At 34.8% G+C, this 18,125-nt stretch overlaps 1 protein-coding gene across 1 annotated transcript in view; it reads right to left on the reverse strand.

The window, feature by feature from the left end:
• HTR2C (5-hydroxytryptamine receptor 2C) overlaps positions 1–18,125 on the reverse strand; it is a 272,709-nt gene that overhangs the window by 135,199 nt on the left and 119,385 nt on the right. The window contains exons 3-4 of the mRNA XM_025853674.2: positions 6,036–6,150; positions 898–1,211 (exon numbers count right to left, since the gene is read on the reverse strand). Coding sequence (XP_025709459.1) covers positions 898–1,211; positions 6,036–6,070 — 349 coding nt within the window. The 5' untranslated portion in view covers positions 6,071–6,150. The remainder of the gene's footprint in view (positions 1–897; positions 1,212–6,035; positions 6,151–18,125) is intronic.

Raw genomic sequence — 18,125 nt, forward strand, 5'->3', positions numbered from 1 at the left:
ACAAATGAACAAAGAAAAAAAGAGACACATAAAAAAAAAAAAAAATCAGACTCAAATACACAGAATAAGCTGGTATTTGCCAGAGGGGAGCTGCGTAAAATAGATGAAGGGGAGTAAGAATACTATTACCTTGATGAGCCCTGAGAATTATATGGAATTGTTGAATCATTAGATTGTACATCTGAAACTAATATAACACTGTACGTTAATTACACTTGAATAAAAAAATATAATGTGAAATGAATAGGGTAAAGGGATGGCAGAATATGAAAAGAAAAACGAGAAACCTCTCTAAAATCAATATTATGAAAACTTTGAATGCCTGAATTTTATTGTGATAATGTGACATTGCACTTATATAATTATTAATTAATTTCTTATCCCTGTCACCTTGTAAAAACATAAATTGTAGACTCCATAAAGAAGAATAGCTGTTATTGAGTGCATATTATGTGCAAGCACTTAATTTGCTAACATTTAAAAAGATTATTTAAAATATATTTATTAAAGTTGATGAGTCTCTTTTTCTTTCTTCGTGAAAGAAAGGATACTAGGTATGTGTACCACCCAGAACACAGAGGTGAGAACATGTTTCTGTCACTGTCCCATTGTATACATTAAGGCAACTGTAATTGTGTATAAGTGAGACTGAGCAATACAGTATTTGTGTATGACTTTGATATATTATAAAATGTCCCTTTTGCTTTTTGAAGACTCTGCTACTGATTTATTTAATAAATATGATATACACATCCACTTCTGTCACACAATTGGCTTTTTTCTTCATTTTCCAAATGATATAAGTAAAACGATTAACTGTACGAGTGTTTACTATGATACCTGATACACATTTAAGATATAATCAGAGATTAAAAAAACTAATAAAATTGTACTTACCATAAAGGATTGCAAGCAGAGAGAGTGGCATGACAAGTAGTCCCACTAGCATATCAGCAATGGCTAGGGACATTAAGAAGTAATTGGTGGCATTGTGCAGTTTCTTTTCCAAGCTTACTGCCATGATAACGAGAATGTTGCCACCTATTGTCAAGATTATTATGATGACGATTGAAAGTGCTGGCCAGTTTTGTACCCCGTCTGGGAATTTGAAGCGTCCACCATCGGAGGTATTGAAAATGTCAGTTACTAGAGCTGCAACAGGGCTCACAGAAATATCACATTGCCAAACCAGTAGGCCAATTAGGTGCACACTGAAAATTAAGAAAAAAAAAATCAAATACGTATTATATTGCTTATACCCAGTAAATTGCTTATACAAAACAATTGCTTTTCTTTCAGCAACCCTTATCACCATCATCATCATCATCTCAGTATTTCTTTTTCTATCCAAAGAATATTATGAGTAAGTCACTTAGTTTATGGAAATATATATGTATAATAAACATTATCTATAGTATAAAATTATATATATGTAATCTCATTTGATCACACACACAACAACCTTGTGTTGTGTGTAGGATTGGTTTATACCCATTATGCAAATGAGGAGCCCGAGATTCAGAGAGGTTAAGTAACTTTCTCTCGGCAGCACAGCCCGTAAGTGGCAGGGGCAGGGTCCATATTCAGGACCCACTGATTTCAAGGCCTGTATTTTAAACTGTTACTCTATACAAGCAATATGAAACCACAGTGTTGTTTGATTTGCTGTAACAGTCTGTTTTTATATTTTTTCAATATTAATTTCTTCTAGATATCATCTGAGACAACTGACAACAGAATGAAAGGAGATTTTCCTTGAAGTATCCAGTACCCTGACAAGAAAATTGGACCGTTGCCCTTTTTAATCTAAAGCTAACAAGGAATAAGTTGTCATCAGACAAACTTCAGGCAAGATGTTAGAAGAGGCACAGTGGGTTTTGGCCATAGTGCATATTCATTTCTTTCTAAAACTCTTTTTACCTTCTCACAGCTGCAGAGTGATTTAGGCTGGTCCATACGTATTAATATCTGTGCTATAAATGTTCCTTCTCTCTGACACTCTGCTCATTTCTGTCCTATGTTTTCGGGGCCCTGTTCTAGGCTAGAAAATGATTGATTTGTGGTGATGACTAATTCCTATGGGTTTGCTGCTTTTCCTGTGCTGGATACAAAACCTCTGAAGTCATGTAAACTGTGCATCTCTCGGGATGGTACTTTTGTAGACTCCACTAGTAAGAATATCAGGCCAGGTGGCAAACAATGTAGAAGTGGACATGGCTATGTTTTGTACATCCCAAATCAACTTTCCTCTGTGGTGGTATGAGATTTATTCAGGTTACATACATTAAGTGTCCTTTCAAAGTGTGTGTTCCCAAAGTATCTAATAAAACTAACATTTATTTTCATTAATAAAATAGATAAGAAAGATAAGCATATTCAATATTTCCTGCTTGAAAGCAAGGGTTATTATTTGAAAACGACTGGTTTTTGGGTATTCTATGTTCAGTAATAGTTATTTTATAAATATTAAGCAGCAACTGCACTATATGTAGTGGTTGTTAAACCTTGTTATTATTTATAGAGGAGAAAATTTTCTCTCGTATAAATACGTGCTGAATAATTTTTTTTTTGTTTGCAAGACTGTTGAAGGGTCTTTCTGGAGTTGGGGAGATTGAACACATGACATTATGACATCCAGAGTCTGAGTTCTTCATACAAATGCTTTTACTTCATTATCTTATTCACTTTTCCATTGAACTAAAAATGTTATCTCTATACAGGGAAAATACATGTGTGATTTGATTAGCTCATCATTTATTACCGATCATCAGAGAAATTTACTGTAGTAAAACTGGATGATTATGATTATCGTAATGATATATTTATGATATTATGCACACGTACTTGCACATACACCGTACTTTCTAAACTTAAACTGGAATGCTTGGCCTGAGAAACTATTAACATTTTTAAAATTCAAGTAAAATACTGTAATAATTTTCTGGAGAATTTAAAAATTACTTCTCTTAATATCTTGGTAATATACTTTTATGTCTTTTAAGATAATGAAGAAATCATGAAAATATTTTGACTTTCTCATTCTACAGAGGATAGAAAACTAATATTTTAGACGTTTTGCTTAAAATAACTTCCTTATTAGTTGAAGTTACCTGACATTCTAAGCAACATGCAGAGGGTGATATACATAGTAATTTTTATCAAATAATCAGTACATTTTTGTATCAAATAATCAGTAAATTCTATTTCCTAGAACATAAAAAATAAGCTAAAATAATGTATGTTTCAAAAAATCTGTATCATAAGTAATCTGATTAATGTGAGTAGAAATTATTAAAATAAAGGACCAAATAAATAGAAGCACGTTATTTGCTCTCAGCTTTGATTATTCTGTCACTCTATTTGTTGCACAGGGCATGTGGTCAATTTCCTAACTTCATGACCTCAATGATTTTTTGACCAGTCACTTAACCTCTCAGAGCATCCATTTCTTCATCTGTACAACAAGGATGATCTTTATTATGTGATCGTTGGGAAAACTAAACAATATATATAAAGTCCTGAATATTGTACCTTCGTCACAATGGGCCCTCAGTCAATATTGGGGCTTACCTTCCTTTTGCCTTCAAAGTTAAACAAAAGTAGTTAATGATAACTACACCCCGACTCATGTATTTCACAATTGGTGATGAATTTAAATCCTGATTTTATTTTAATAAGATACTTATTTATGCAAAACAGCCTCAGGCGGTAATTTTAAATCTGGGTCTTTTCTGGCTTATCTGATGAAAAACGTGTCTTTCTGGCATTTAAAAAAAATTCTAGTTTAAATTAGCTGCTAATTATCTCAGGTAGTCCCGCAAGAGTTTATGCTCATAGTAAAATATTTCATCTTCAACTGTCGGTTATAGAACCACAAGTGTATTTATCCTTAAGCTTAGAGAATAAGGTCCTAACAGAATATGCATCCAACTTCAATTTTCTAAGCAAGTTGTAAAAACATCAAAGTCCTTTCATATTTCTCTAAAAACGGCAGAGGGGCGCCTGGGTAGCTTAGTTGGTTAAGCGTCTGCCTTTGGCTTGGGTCATGATCTCAGGGTCCTGGGATCAAGCCCCACGTTGGGTTCCCTCTCCCTCTGCCCCTCCCCACCACTTGTACTCTCTCTCTAATAAATAAATAAATTTTTAAAAGGAGGAATGCAGGATAAGATCGTATGTAAAAAATACATGAAATACTATTGGACAATTATCAATTTTAAAATTTGAGTGTCTTATTGTGGGTAGGAAAACACTTCAAGTGGTTATCTTGCCTACCTCTGCTGGCCAGATATATTTTTAATTTTCATGAAATACTAAATTACTGAGGAAGCTTATAGAATCTAAATATATCTGTTGTGAATTCTAAAATAATGTTACTGGGAAGATCCTGAAAGAGTATTTACTTTTATTTTACATTTTAATATAAAATATATATATATTTATATATATATATATAATATATAAAAGTATATATATATACTTTTATTTTATAAGAGTATTACTCAGTTTCCTGGTTTCAACTCAATTAAATTTAATGAATTCTTATTGGGTGTTACTATGGGCAAAGTATTATAATTATTATTAAAGTTCAATCCTATTTTCTATAGTTTTGTTATCAAGAATTGGCTATATTATAATTAAACCTAATTTCTAATATTTACATGCTCAGTGAAATATATACAGCTCCTTTTATAGAAGAAGAATAATTTTGGTCTTGCTCCTAAAGCTTAAGTTAATTGTTATTAAGCCCACACACAGAAGTCTCATAAAATATGTACACAAAGACTACAGTTTCTCTCTGAACAATGCAACCAATTTATTCACTGGTACTAAATGTTTAATGAACATATAATTTTATATTCTAGGTAGATAAACAAAATGATAATTTGAGTTAAAAGTCTGTACGTTTTAAATGTACTGTGTTTTTGCCTGCCATATGACAATGGGCATTTTTAGAAGAAGTGGATTACCATCCATCCCAAGGCAGGGCTGGGTCCCGCGACTCTGAGATCATGACCTGAGCCAAAATCAAGAGTCGGTTGCTTAACTGACTGCACCACCCAGGCGCCCCTTCCCTTCTTTTACACTGTCCTCCATTCTTTCCTTTTCCTGTCTGTTGTTGTCCTCTTGGAATCACACATCACTGAGACTACCATCACCACAATGTGCAGTGACATCCAAGATGGGCTCTAGTGGAGCATATTGCATATTGTGGAGGATCCAGTGTGGATGTACTTTATATCTCTACTACCCCATCAACTTTTTCCTGGGTGAGCTCTTTATAGGAATCATAGAGGAGGCTGTAGGAGCAAGGGGATTCAAGGTTTCTCAACTGTAACTGATCAGAATTTACAGAGCCCTGGATCTTTTTTCCATGCCCCATTCCTCGAAGAGTGGGCTTGGAAGAGACCAGCCCAACATTTTATTAAGTTAAAAAGAAGATATACCTGGATTAGATTACATTTAGAATTGCTCAGTACTTGAATCCAATTCTTATCTCCTTTACGTGACATTCTATTGATCTGAACTACTGGGTCATTGTATCAAGACTTCGGAAGACAGCATTGTTTTCCTCTGTCTAGCTCCATCACCCAAGCTCTACTCCCTGACTTCTTACCCATTCTTTTGTAACCCCAACCATTCTTTATAAAACCAGAAACTGATAAAGACATTTTATCCTCTTGGCTGTTTAGTTCATGAAGGAAGGAAAAGGAAAGAACCTTTCTCATTTCTACATTTTAACCATGGAGAAAGCAACCATGAACATTGGAATTATTTTGGAATTTAAGATATTATTGTCATAGTATTTATTTGACTACATGAGCAGTTCTATTTAATTGAAGTCTAAGTTATTGGGTTTTTTTTCCATTTATTTTTGAACAGGGAACATCCATAATATTAGCCTGTGGGCTGCAAGTCATTTGTGCAAATTGAGGCAAACATAGCTGAATGATCATAGAAAAACCTTTTTAACATTTTTGAGCAAGCTACCATAAAAAGTTATCTTTTAAAAAAATAATCAGTAATAACATCCTTACAGGAACGAATGCACCGCTTTCCTCAGGTTCACCATGATTGCTTCGGTGTTAAGCAACCAAAGTTTAAAATTGCGAAGAGGAAATTTAACAGATTGGATTCATAATTCCATCCTTTCTGGGGAGAGAGAAAAAAAGAAAAAGAAAGTTAGTTAAAAGTCCAAATAACTTGCATAACAGCCAATTAAATAAACTTAAATACATTTATCAAGTGATAAGAAGCAATTTACAAAATTTAGCAAGCAGGTAAGCATGTTATATCATGTAAGTGATGAAAAATGGCAGAGAATATATTTTTCATTTATTTACCGATACAGAACCATCATTGTTTTTTTTTTTTTTTTTTCAATTTTTCTAAAATTTCTTGTACACACTTTATTCATATGGGGCTTCTACTAAAACTTTTCTTCTTAGAGTACACATGGCTTCAAATCAGTGTTTTGAGAAATTAAGAATATATGCTTCTTAATGGACAAACCGTTTGGGGAAAGTTTGTGTTGTAATAATTAAGTAGCATGTATAAATACAAAAGTTTCATCTTATAAGAATGTGGAAAACTAAAATAAGTTGTAAGTATTTCTATTAAGTGAACATATTTTGTACAACATTTCTAATTTATTTTCTTCAAAGTGAAGCAATCTGCACTTGCATAGCTTTATTTATACTTTAGCATTAACCAACAAAATATTCTCCAGAGGGCAGCTCCAAGTTTATACCAAAATAAATGATTTGATCAGGTTTACTATATTAAATAGAGCAATCACCCTATGTACCAGCTTGTTAGTATCCTACAGATAATATGTTATAGTCAGGGCACGTGGAATAATGCTAAAAATGCAAATAAAAGGTCAGTTGCACAAGATGATGAAAACAAAAACCTTATTTTCTTTTATTGATTAAGAGGTGACAATGCATCTTAAAGGTATTAGGAAGGAAACGTGAAAACTCTCCAAACAACTTATCAAAGAATTTCAGAGTGAATGCCTTCAGTTTCTATAGGCTATTTTTCAAGGAGTTATTTGTCGCATTGCACAATCCTGCCAAGTATTTCCATAGCTGATTATTTACCACTTAGCACTCACTATATTCAGCATGCTAAAATGTTGGCCAAGAGTAGACTGGATACAAATTTGCTGAGAATCTCTGCTGCACTCCTTTGTGGCAATAAATCTTCATAGAGTGGCACATATCACTATCAATCTTTACACTGACATTGAATGAACACTCAGTGTGAATTCTAGTGATTAACATAGAAACCCTTCGTTTTTTTCTGCCTGGAGATTCCTAACTGGGAACAGAGTGGGTAAACCTCTCTGTTCTCTATTCTTGGTTTTCTAGATCTTCAATTTTAGGATTTTGGTTATACTCCCTTCCCACACCAAACATCTAACTGAAATCTTTTCTGGGATCACAGACGTTTACAAGAGTCAGGATTGGGATGTTAGGTTTGTATGCAGTGGGCTGTCAATGAGGAAAAGTTAGTTGCGGTGGGGGAGGGGGAGAAAGAGAGACTCGAGCAGCTTGAGAATGTGGAATAACATTGAAAAATCATCCGTTCTGTCTAATTTGAAAATATTTTCAAGGAACGTGATAAAAATGTGTTGATAATCTCTTCTAGTGTTTTTTAGTTCCTTTTAGAAATTCGGAAATAAAACTTTACTGGAACAAATTGCACCTCTCTCTGTTTCCCATCTCATTAATAGTACTATTATTCTAGTCATTCAAGCTACGAATTTAATTTATTCTCTCTTCTTGTCCCCCACCTCACACCTGTGAGTTCTATCAGTGTTACCTACACAGAAATCTACCTCAAAACCATCCCTTTCACTACAATAATGCATAAAGTATGGCCTCCAGGATCCAGAAACAAAATATTCTATGGGAGAGATAGAGTGACATTTGCCAGATCATTAGTCAGATCATTTTAATCCTATAAAACGCTGCCAGACAATGCATAAATCCTTTTTCCTGGGAGGTGACAAAAGTGACAAAAAAAAATGAGACAAAAAATGATACAGAAAGGAAAAAAGTCTTATTTTGCTTCTTAGCTCTCAACAAATATCAAAATCCTTCTCTTTTCTCAATATTAAAATATAAAAATTGTTTTTAATTTTTACTTTTCAGGTGTCTAAAAATTAATATAATTTAAAAGTTTCAAAGTAAAATATGCTTCATTCCAGTAGATTATAGCACAATTGAATTCATGTTTGCTATAGCTTGATATGATAATCATCTCATTAAACATTATATTTTCCATATTCTCAGCCATGGTAAAATCCCATTATTGTTACTCAAAATACTGTATTTCTTTAAAAATTAATCAGCGTTGTAATCTTTTTTACATGTATATTTTTCTATAAAATATAAACAGGAAAATTAAACAACAAATATTTTTTTTCTAAGTTCCAATTTTGTTAATTGAGGAGAGTAACAATCACAAGAGTATATTATGTATATAGAGCTTCAATTTATTAACTAAAATACCTTGAGGGCATAATAATATCTTTTTATACTATTAAAATTTGCATTTTTTGAAAGTTGACTAAACCTGATAGAAAAATGCCCTTGGATTGGTGGTAAAAGCTTAGAGAATTGATGTGATAGACAGGAATAATTTATATATAAATTATGTAAAGTAATGCTGCATTACATGTTTCCCCTAGGGGCTAAGACACTGTGATGATATTTTGCAATGTGAAATGTTCTGTTAGGATTTCTACAAAACCTCTTAAAGACTTGGATAAGATAAGTTAAAAGAAACAAACAGAAAAAATAAGAGTAACAAGAAAAAAAACCCATAACAAAACAACACTAATTAAACACTCTGATCTGCAAACCTCTCAGAGTCTGCCAATTTTTCATAATGGAATTCTCATGGTTGGTTGAACAGAAAAAGAATACCTGGGAATTCAAGTATTCAAGTTTGGGAAGACTTGTGTTTTATAAAACTAAGAAAAAAAAAATCACTGGTGGGATAATTGATAGAGTGATTCATTTTAAATGAGAATTTATATGGCTCTCATAGAAACTATGGTCATTTAACAATGTCAAAGTATTATAAGAATATATATATATACACACACTTATGTGTGTGTGTATATATGATTTTATGTACAGACAAAGATTGATTAACCTGAAATCAATTTACTGTATCAAACATGAAGAGAAAAATCACAGGTTAAATCACAGAAATAAGTTCAAGATCTGTAAATACATATTCAGACTAATTTCTTATTTCTGCAACACAAATCACAAACTGTTTATGTTCTCTCTAATGCTCTGTAAAATCTTCAGATATCAATAACTACATTTGCTAAGGCAAAAAAGGGGACAAATAGTAGTTTTCGTATGGTTCTCAGTAGTATGACGATTTTAGTTAAGCAAAACTCATATGCTGAGCATTATATTTAATTGATGCCCATGAAATCTATGCTCCTATGTCAACATATGTCATATATCATATAACATATATTATCAAAAATAGTTTGAATACTTGAGGACAGTTGAGCCAAAATAGGGTCCCCAGTGTATATTCAAAAATTAATTTTAAACTATCAAAATCAGTATCACTCAGAAATACTTAAAGCCATTATCAATAACCGTCGTGGAAGTGAAAATAATGAAAAAAAAAAGTAAAACCACTGTGGGGAAGAAAGGCTGGCATGAATTAAAAAGAGCAAAAGCTACTTTTGACTCTTCCCATATGGCCTCAGGCTAGCCTCGGAAATTTGTTAATTTCAGAGCTAATTGGTGTGATGCCTATTTAGCTCTAAATATAAGTATGACTGTAAAGGGACCTGTCCAAGATTTCTTCAGCACACAGCTTCTATTTTAACTTCTTCTTGGTGGCATTTTAAGGGTTTTGCATGGGCATGAATTTAGTGATGCTGTACTTCTTGCATTCATTGGACAATAATTTGATGCTTCACTTGGAAAACCAGTGCTGTGCTTTCTTTAAGGGATACCTAGTTTTCCAAGCCTATTTGCCCTCCAAGTGGTGAGACATCTATGGGCATCCTTGTGGTCTATAGAATACTTTATATTCATTCATTTGTGAAAGACTACAAAGATGAGAAAGGGAAGTCAATTTTGCATCTTATCTGAGTCTTACACATTTTAAATTTAGCTTATGAAAGAACTTCCACATGACTCTGTATTGGGAGATGCAAACAACAAAGAAAATGCCATGATTTGGACTCTAGTAAAGTCATAATTGGGGATTAGTTTTAAGAGTTGAGTGTTAAACCAGTAGAGAGTAGACATTAAATTGGAGAAGAGGAAAAATAAAGGAGGGCAGCAAATAGAAATGGAAAGAATAGGCAAAAAGGAAAATGTGAAGAGAGACTGTTTTGAGAAGGAGCAGAGTCATACTGTGCGCTTTGTCCAAAAGAAGATTGACAGTGGCCTTAGCGCCAACTCAAAAAAGTTGTGTAGAAAGGATCTAGAATGTAATTGGATGAAGGAGAGAAGAGGACCAGCCGGACGAGAGGAGGTGGTTGGTGAGGAAAGGGAATATGTTCAAAGGGTTTTGTCCAAAGCAGCAGAGGCAGATAGATGGGTGCTGGATGTGTGCTAAAGACAAATTTTCGAGAGGAGGAGCCATATAAATGTACTTTCCATGTAACTCCCAAATTCCTTATCCAAGTGCTGGGTACTTGATTGATGGAAGGGCAGGGAAAGGGAGAGACTTGAGTTTTAAGGTGTGAAAAGATCCTAAGAATGAGAAAGAGCTGTGGTTTTTTTTCTTAATTGTGTTTGGAGAAACAGGAGTCTATGACTTTCTACAAAATCCTGGACATTTCCTTGCATCTTCAAAAGCTAGCCATTTATGATTTGTTTTTACTTTCACCTTTCCTACCCTTTGACATGGAAGAAAGTTTGGTCATGTTTCAATCACATTTCCTGTACTCAAACTGTTTCCTAGTCACTCTTTTCCAGACCTGGTCAAACATAATACTGATAAAAATAGTAAGGAAGTGCCAGTGTTTCTACCCGATGCTTTTAACAAAATTTGGAAGTAATAAGTTACCCCATTAAAAAAACATAGTTTATATTAGATTTCTGGAAATCCCATGAGCCGATTATAGTGATGAAGCAGATTATTTTCTCTCATACTGAAGAGACTAAATCTGATCCTGAATGTTTTAAAAATTATAGAAGAGGCAGTCAACTGAGATCATTCTTGTCTGGCTTTTTATAATAAAGCATTTAAGAATTTTATAATTAATTATAAATGCAGAGGTTTAATTTTTGACAGTTTCTGTTGTTCAGAAATTATGGACTCATAATTCAAAACTTATCCCTCTGGTTACTATAGCCACTGGGCTTTCAGCAGATACTAGATCAAAAGTGAATTAGTCACAGATATTCAGATTTCTCCTCAGAAACCTATGTTAATGTGGCACAGATTTACAACATTTTTGGGGGAAATCTTTTAATTCAAAAACTATCCTTAGAACTAATGAATACTGTAGGAATTTTCCTTTCAACTTCAAATGCACTGTATGGATTTTCTAATAAAATATATAATTGTCATACTAAAAGTTCACCTTTGCCAACTGTAGTTAAATCAGATAATAGCTATTTACAATTTTAATAAAAAGTTACTATGTTATCCAGTTATTACAATCAATGCAATTAAAGACTGCTCTTCCACCAGTCAACACAGAGTATTCAAGCCTGTTAAGCTAATTTAGAAATTTATTTAACTTTATGTTAAATGAATCCAAATCTTCTATCTTCAAGTGTAAATTTTAATTTATTCCACAATTAGGAATTCATAAAACTCCTACGGCGGAAAAATTATGAATGATCAAATAACCCAGTCCTTTGCCTTCAGACAGGTCTATACTTAAGCCAATTCATGAATTGTGATAGTTGATGTTCTTTAGACCAACCTCCAGAAGAGGCAATTTCATGACCTTCCAATGTTTAGCAATCTGCTTCTCAGAAGATCATATATTAGGCAAAAAGCCTCAAGCGAAGAGACTTCAATGGAAATGCTTAATTTCTTACTAAGTCGAGTACAGATCTATATTACAGGACAATGCAATACTAGCAACTTGCTCCCTGCATCTTTTCTTTGGCTTGTTCGAGAATGCAGCGATTCAGACCCAAAACTGGAGACTTCCTCATGATGTGCCATAGGGAAATCTAACGGTTCTGAAAAGGCAATTATATATGCTGGGTGATTTTAAAAATTTCCTCTCCAAACCGAGATGCTTTTGAAAGTGAAAGGCAAGGGGGCATTCACTGGACAAGACTCTGGGTCTCTCCTGGACATGTCATTAGAACCGGTAATAAGGTGATTATTCTATTTGAATGCAGGTCTAGTGTCATTTCCTTCACTCACCCCCTTGAGCTAATGTAATGGTTGTTCAAAGAAATTTAACTGTTCTTTTTGTACTTGGAATTAAAATGAAACACGAAATATTTTCTCTTTATTTGTATTTACTAAATGCTTTTACTTGTGTTTTACATATTTTGTAAGAGTGATTACTGTTAAATTTAGTGAGACTCAGCAAGATAGTTAACTACTAAAATCTACAGTATATAAGGTCCTAAGTTTTTCCCAGCTAGACCCATTCCATTTACCTAAAATAATACTTTAACAACAGAACCGCTTCTAAGTTTAAAGAGTTAAAATAGCTACCAAATTATTCCATGATAATAGTACCAGACATTGAGAGAATCTGCCTTGGTGGGCAGAATGCCCAATATTTGAAGTTGCTTTCTCCATAGGTGGTAGCAGAACTATCCCGGAATAGTCTCAGCATCAGTATCCACATAACAGAGTAAACCGAAGGCTGTTAAACAGCAGAACTCACAGAGCAAACACTATGCTAAGTCTTTGTTTTGGAGACCTGATTTACAGGACTGAAAACTCTGTATAACAGCATCTTCGTGTGGTAGCAAACAAGCTAGACAAGGTCCCTGCTCTCATGGAGCTTACATTCTCGCAGGAGATACAGACAATAAGCATTTAAACAAATAAGTAGGGTAATTCCTGATAGTAAGGATTGCTATGGATAAAATGAAGTAGCACAATGGGATAAAGAGAGACTGGGGGAAACACTTTAGATCGACCTTTGTATGTAGCTATAGCTTGAGGTTAAATATTAAACATATGTATATGCCACAGTACTAATATTAGACAGCATTTGCTGGTTATTCTGAATCACAATAAAAAATACAGTTCTTTTACACTGGTAAGTTAAGCACATAACCAGCGTCTCTGATGGGAACAGTTCAAAATTTTCTGTTGGTTTGATTTTAATTTTGCAAACCGGCGGGAGGGAGCGGGGGACATCTCTTCGTCTTTTGCTGAGATACTTAAAATTCAATTTAGCTGCAAACTAAAATGTGTTCCCACTTACATTTACATTGGTGTCTCCTCCCCCATAAGCAACTCCCACTTTCAATTTCATTAGCTTAAGAGATCCCAGACTTTTGGCTATATAGCAGGCCCTTCTTCTGGCTGTAGAGGTTCCAGGAGAGTCGTGAAAAGCGAAAAGTTCAATCAGTTGCCCAGATGTATTTATTGCCAAATAACGGGGTACTTGGATACATCTGGACAGCCGAATGAACTCTTAACTCCTCACCTTTCCAACAGCTCTTCATTTCACAGCTCCAGAATCACCTAGATAAAGGGAGAAAAACAAACATACAAAAATCCACTTTGGAGTGGAAGGCTCAGTCTAGTCATGGTTCTGCTGTCCCATTAAAAAAAAGCGAGTCCTACTTGTGCTTTATAACTTATTACCCAATGCATATAAATCACCAAAATACAGCAAGACTTATAAATCACAGGTTAATAATGTGAAATTAAAATCTATCACAAATACAGAAAATCGAGTCAAAATCAAAATTAATTGTATTAGTATCAATTTATATAATATAGAATTCATTCTAGTATCATTTGGTACCTTAAATGTTAAATATATATAGTACAGCATAAAAAAGTAGGCTAGGAGGTTGGAGACACAGGTTCTAGCCCTGACTTGTTTGATGTGTGACTTCGGATGAGTCACTGGACCGATTTGGGCCTCAGTTTTTTTCATCCATAAAATGAAGGTGTTGTAATAGACAATCTCTATCTCTTCTGGCTCTGAAATGCTGAGATTCAAGTTGTTTTTCATAAAAGCTTGACATTGGTTTGTGCTACTTTAAAAATAAGATGCTTCGACCCTCCCCTTCTGCCCCCTCCCTGTTTATGCTCACTCTCACTCTCTCTCTCAAATAAATATATAAAAATCTTAAAAAAAAAAAAAAAAGATGCTGGGACGCCTGGGTGGCTCAGTGGGTTGAGCGTCTGCCTTCGGCTCAGGTCATGATCCCCAGGGTCTTGGGATCGAGTTCTACATCCGGCTCCTTGCTAGGCGAGGGGTCTGCTTCTCCCTCTGCCTGCTGCTCCCCCTGCTTGTGCTCTCTCTCTCTCTCTCTGACAAATAAATGGAATCTTTTTTTTTTAAGATGCTTCTAAAGAGTTTAGTTTTGCTACAATTAAATTCTATTTCTCGTTATTGCCAATTAAATGTAAGACATGACATTCACCCACAGTGTCTTGATTTGAACGGAGTGTGAAAGCGATTTTTAACTTGAGTATGCTCATAATGCAGCCGGCGTGTCCTACAAATTTATGTGCATACATTCTGTCCCATTTCTTCTTTCTACTTCCTTAAATGAATCCGAAATGCATGTCTCATCTTCAAAAGTTAAGGGACTACACAGACTCATGATAAGTTTAGCACAAAAGTTTTTAATTGTAATTTTCGGATTTTATTTTTTAAAAGATTTTATTTATTTATTTTGACAGAGAGAGACACAGTGAGAGAGAGAACACAAGCAGGGGGAGGGGGAGAGGGAGAAGCAGGCTTCCCTCTGAGCAGGGAGCCTGATGCGGGACTCGATCCCAGGACCCTGGGACCATGACCTGAACTGAAGGTGGACACTAAACGACTGAGCCACCCAGGTGCCCCGATTTTTTGATTTTAAAAAATCTTATGCTTAGAACTTTGAAAAGTGAAGTTGAAGAAGTAATCACCAGATTCATGGCTATCAACAGCATGACTTCTACTTTAGAGGTTTAATGCTCAACTAGTACCTGTTTACTGTTTTGGGTACTCTTCATCCTTTTTCTTTATTTATGGAGAAAAATAATACTTCAGTTTGACAACTTTGAAAATACTGTTTCTTGCACCAGTTCTGTGAACTTTATACCAGATGGTGTCAATATTTAGAGAAACAGATTTGCCTATTTTATAACTCCTCTCAGTGATATTAAAGCTAAAATATCAGACCACAAATGACATGTAATGCTTTCACTTTTTTTTTTTCCTAACTAGATGCTTGAAGAATTCTGCTAATTACCCTCTCAGAGTACCTCCTGTGCAACTCAACTTACAAAATAAAATTTGTCAGGAAGTTCAAACCAACATAAACCTTCAAATCCTTTTGTTCATGATTTCAAAGCGTGTGTGTGTGTGTGTGTGTGTGTGTGTGTGTGTGTACTGGGGGTGGGGAATGAAAAGAAAGGTGCTATGGATATACACATCTCACTATTATCCTCCAAAGCACCATCACTTCATAAACTCAAATCATTTCATGATGAAGCAAAGCCTTTTTGAGTAGATGAATGTTGTCATTCATATTTTCCAAGCAGGAGAATTAACTTCCCTAGTATTAAAAATCTACAAAATATTGATCACTGCAAATTTGGAAAAAAGTCATTTGTGAAATAGCAGATGCTTCATAACAGCAAAAGCTGTTTTTCACATTTCACTGAAAGATTACACACAGGCAGTCACGATTGTTCCACCCACTTGTGTGCAGTAGAGGCATAATTTTCTATCACATAGACTCATACCACAATATAGACCAACAGTAGGCAATTTTGCTAAAATACCAATATGGTATTCTACAGTTTTACCCAAAGTTAAAGTAAATTTAAGAATAAGGAGGGAGGGCGCCTGGGTGGCTCAGATGGTTAAGCGTCTGCCTTCGTCTCAGGTCATGATCCCAGGGTCCTGGGATCGAGTTCCGCATCGGGCTCCCTGCTAGGTGGGAAGCCTGCTTCTCCCTCTGCCTCTGCCTCTGCCTCTCTCTCTCTCTCTGACTCTCATGAATAAATAAATAAAACTTAAAAAAAAAGAATAAGGAGGGAACATACTGCATGGAACACTGGGTGTTATACGAAAACAATGAATCGTGGATCACTACATCAAAAACTAATGATGTATTGTATGGTGACTAACATAACATAATAAAATAAAATTAAAAAAAAAAAAGAAAGAAAACCAACAGGGTTGGTGGCTCGGTCGATTGAGCGCCCGACTCTTGATTTCAGTTCAAGGTCATGATCTTGGGGTTGTGAAATGGAACCCCACTTCGGGCTCTGTGTGGGACGTGGAGCCTCCTTGGGATTCTCTCTTTCCTTTCCCTCTCCCCCTGCCCCTGCTCATGCTTGCGCTTGCTCTCTCTCCCCATCTCAAAAAAAAAAAAAAAAAAGAAAGAAAAGAAAAGAAGCAATAAAAAGGTATTTCTGAGACAATAGAGAAAAAGTGAATATGGACTGGGATATTAGATAGTATCAAGGGGTTATTCTTAAAATTGTTAGGTGTGGTAATTGTATCGTGGTTATGTCAGAAATACCAACAATTTTAGAAATGCCTACCGAAGTAACACAAAATGCTTTAAAATAATTCAACAAAGAGAGGGGGAGAGAAAAAGAGTGGGAAAAATGAATCAAGCATTGCAAAATCTTAACTGATTAAATCTGGGTGATGGGCATATGGTGGATCATTGTACTGTTGTCTCTATGACTGTGTACATTTGAAAGTTTTTCAAAGGAAAGTATAACTACAAATGAGATATGTTCTCAGGTTAGATGGCATGAAAAATATTTACTTTTCTCAAAGATGGCTGACTTCATTATTTTATGACCAAATCCAGTTTTTATTTTTAGCATTTTCATGTGCTCTCAGTCCAGTTGTTAAAAACAAAAACAAAATGCAAAATATTATTTTACCCATCTGCTAAAATGATGAGGACGATGTATTTTCCCTAGAAGAAAATTAATCTTTCTAGATACTATAAAATTATATAGGTGTCTCTCTTCTTTCATGACTTTCTTCCCAGTGGGTGTTACGATAATGCATTCTGAGAAAAGTAGTCCTTAGGTAAAGGCCATTTCCAACACCAGTCCTTTCAAAAGTCTTTCCAGCAGTACCACCCTCCACACTTAACAGCTTACAACTTGAGTTCTCTTATCTAAGCCTTCAAGGGAGTGAAATAATGGTGATTCACTAAATGTAAGGCATAGCTCTAATTTGGTAAAGGTCTTTAAAATCTTGCAGGGTGGGGCGCCTGGTTGGCTCAGTCGGTGGAGCGTGAGTCTCTTGATCTTGGGGTTGTGAGTTTGAGCCCCACTGTGGGGATAGAGATTACTTAAAAATATAACCTTTAAAGAAAAAATCTTGCAGGGCAACAACGTGGCCATTTAGAGGAAGGTGCCTGTAAATAAGGTTTTCCAACAGCTACACATGCAGTATGCATATTATAGTATTTAAATTTGCTATGAATTTTTCTAGTAGCTGTAAATTCAAAATTGGTTCCATCATGCATGAGTGGGCATAATTTTCAATATCAGTGACTAAATATATTGAAAATTTACATTAATTGAAATATATTCATTTCTTATTGGAAACTTCTGTTCACTCATCAGATTTCTATTTTTTTAATATTTTTTAATTGTTATGTTAATCACCATACATTACATCATTAGTTTTTGATGTAGTGTTCCATGATTCATTGTTTGTGCATAACACCCAGTGCTCCACGCAGAATGTGCCCTCTTTAATACCCGTCACCAGGCTGACCCATCCCCCCATGCCCCTCCCCTCTAGAACCCTCAGTTTGTTTTTCAGAGTCCATCGTCTCTAATGGTTTGTCTCCCCCTCTGACTCACTCCCCTTCATTCTTCCCCTCCTGCTATCTTCTTCTTTTTCTTTTTTTTCTTAACATATATTGCATTATTTGTTTCAGAAGTACAGATCTGTGATTCATCAGTCTTGTACAATTCACAGCGCTCACCAT

Source organism: Callorhinus ursinus, unplaced genomic scaffold (genome assembly GCF_003265705.2).
Source record: "Callorhinus ursinus isolate GAN/ISIS: 27379988/994484 unplaced genomic scaffold, GSC_fseal_2.0 scaffold65, whole genome shotgun sequence".
Taxonomy (NCBI): Eukaryota; Metazoa; Chordata; class Mammalia; order Carnivora; family Otariidae; genus Callorhinus; species Callorhinus ursinus.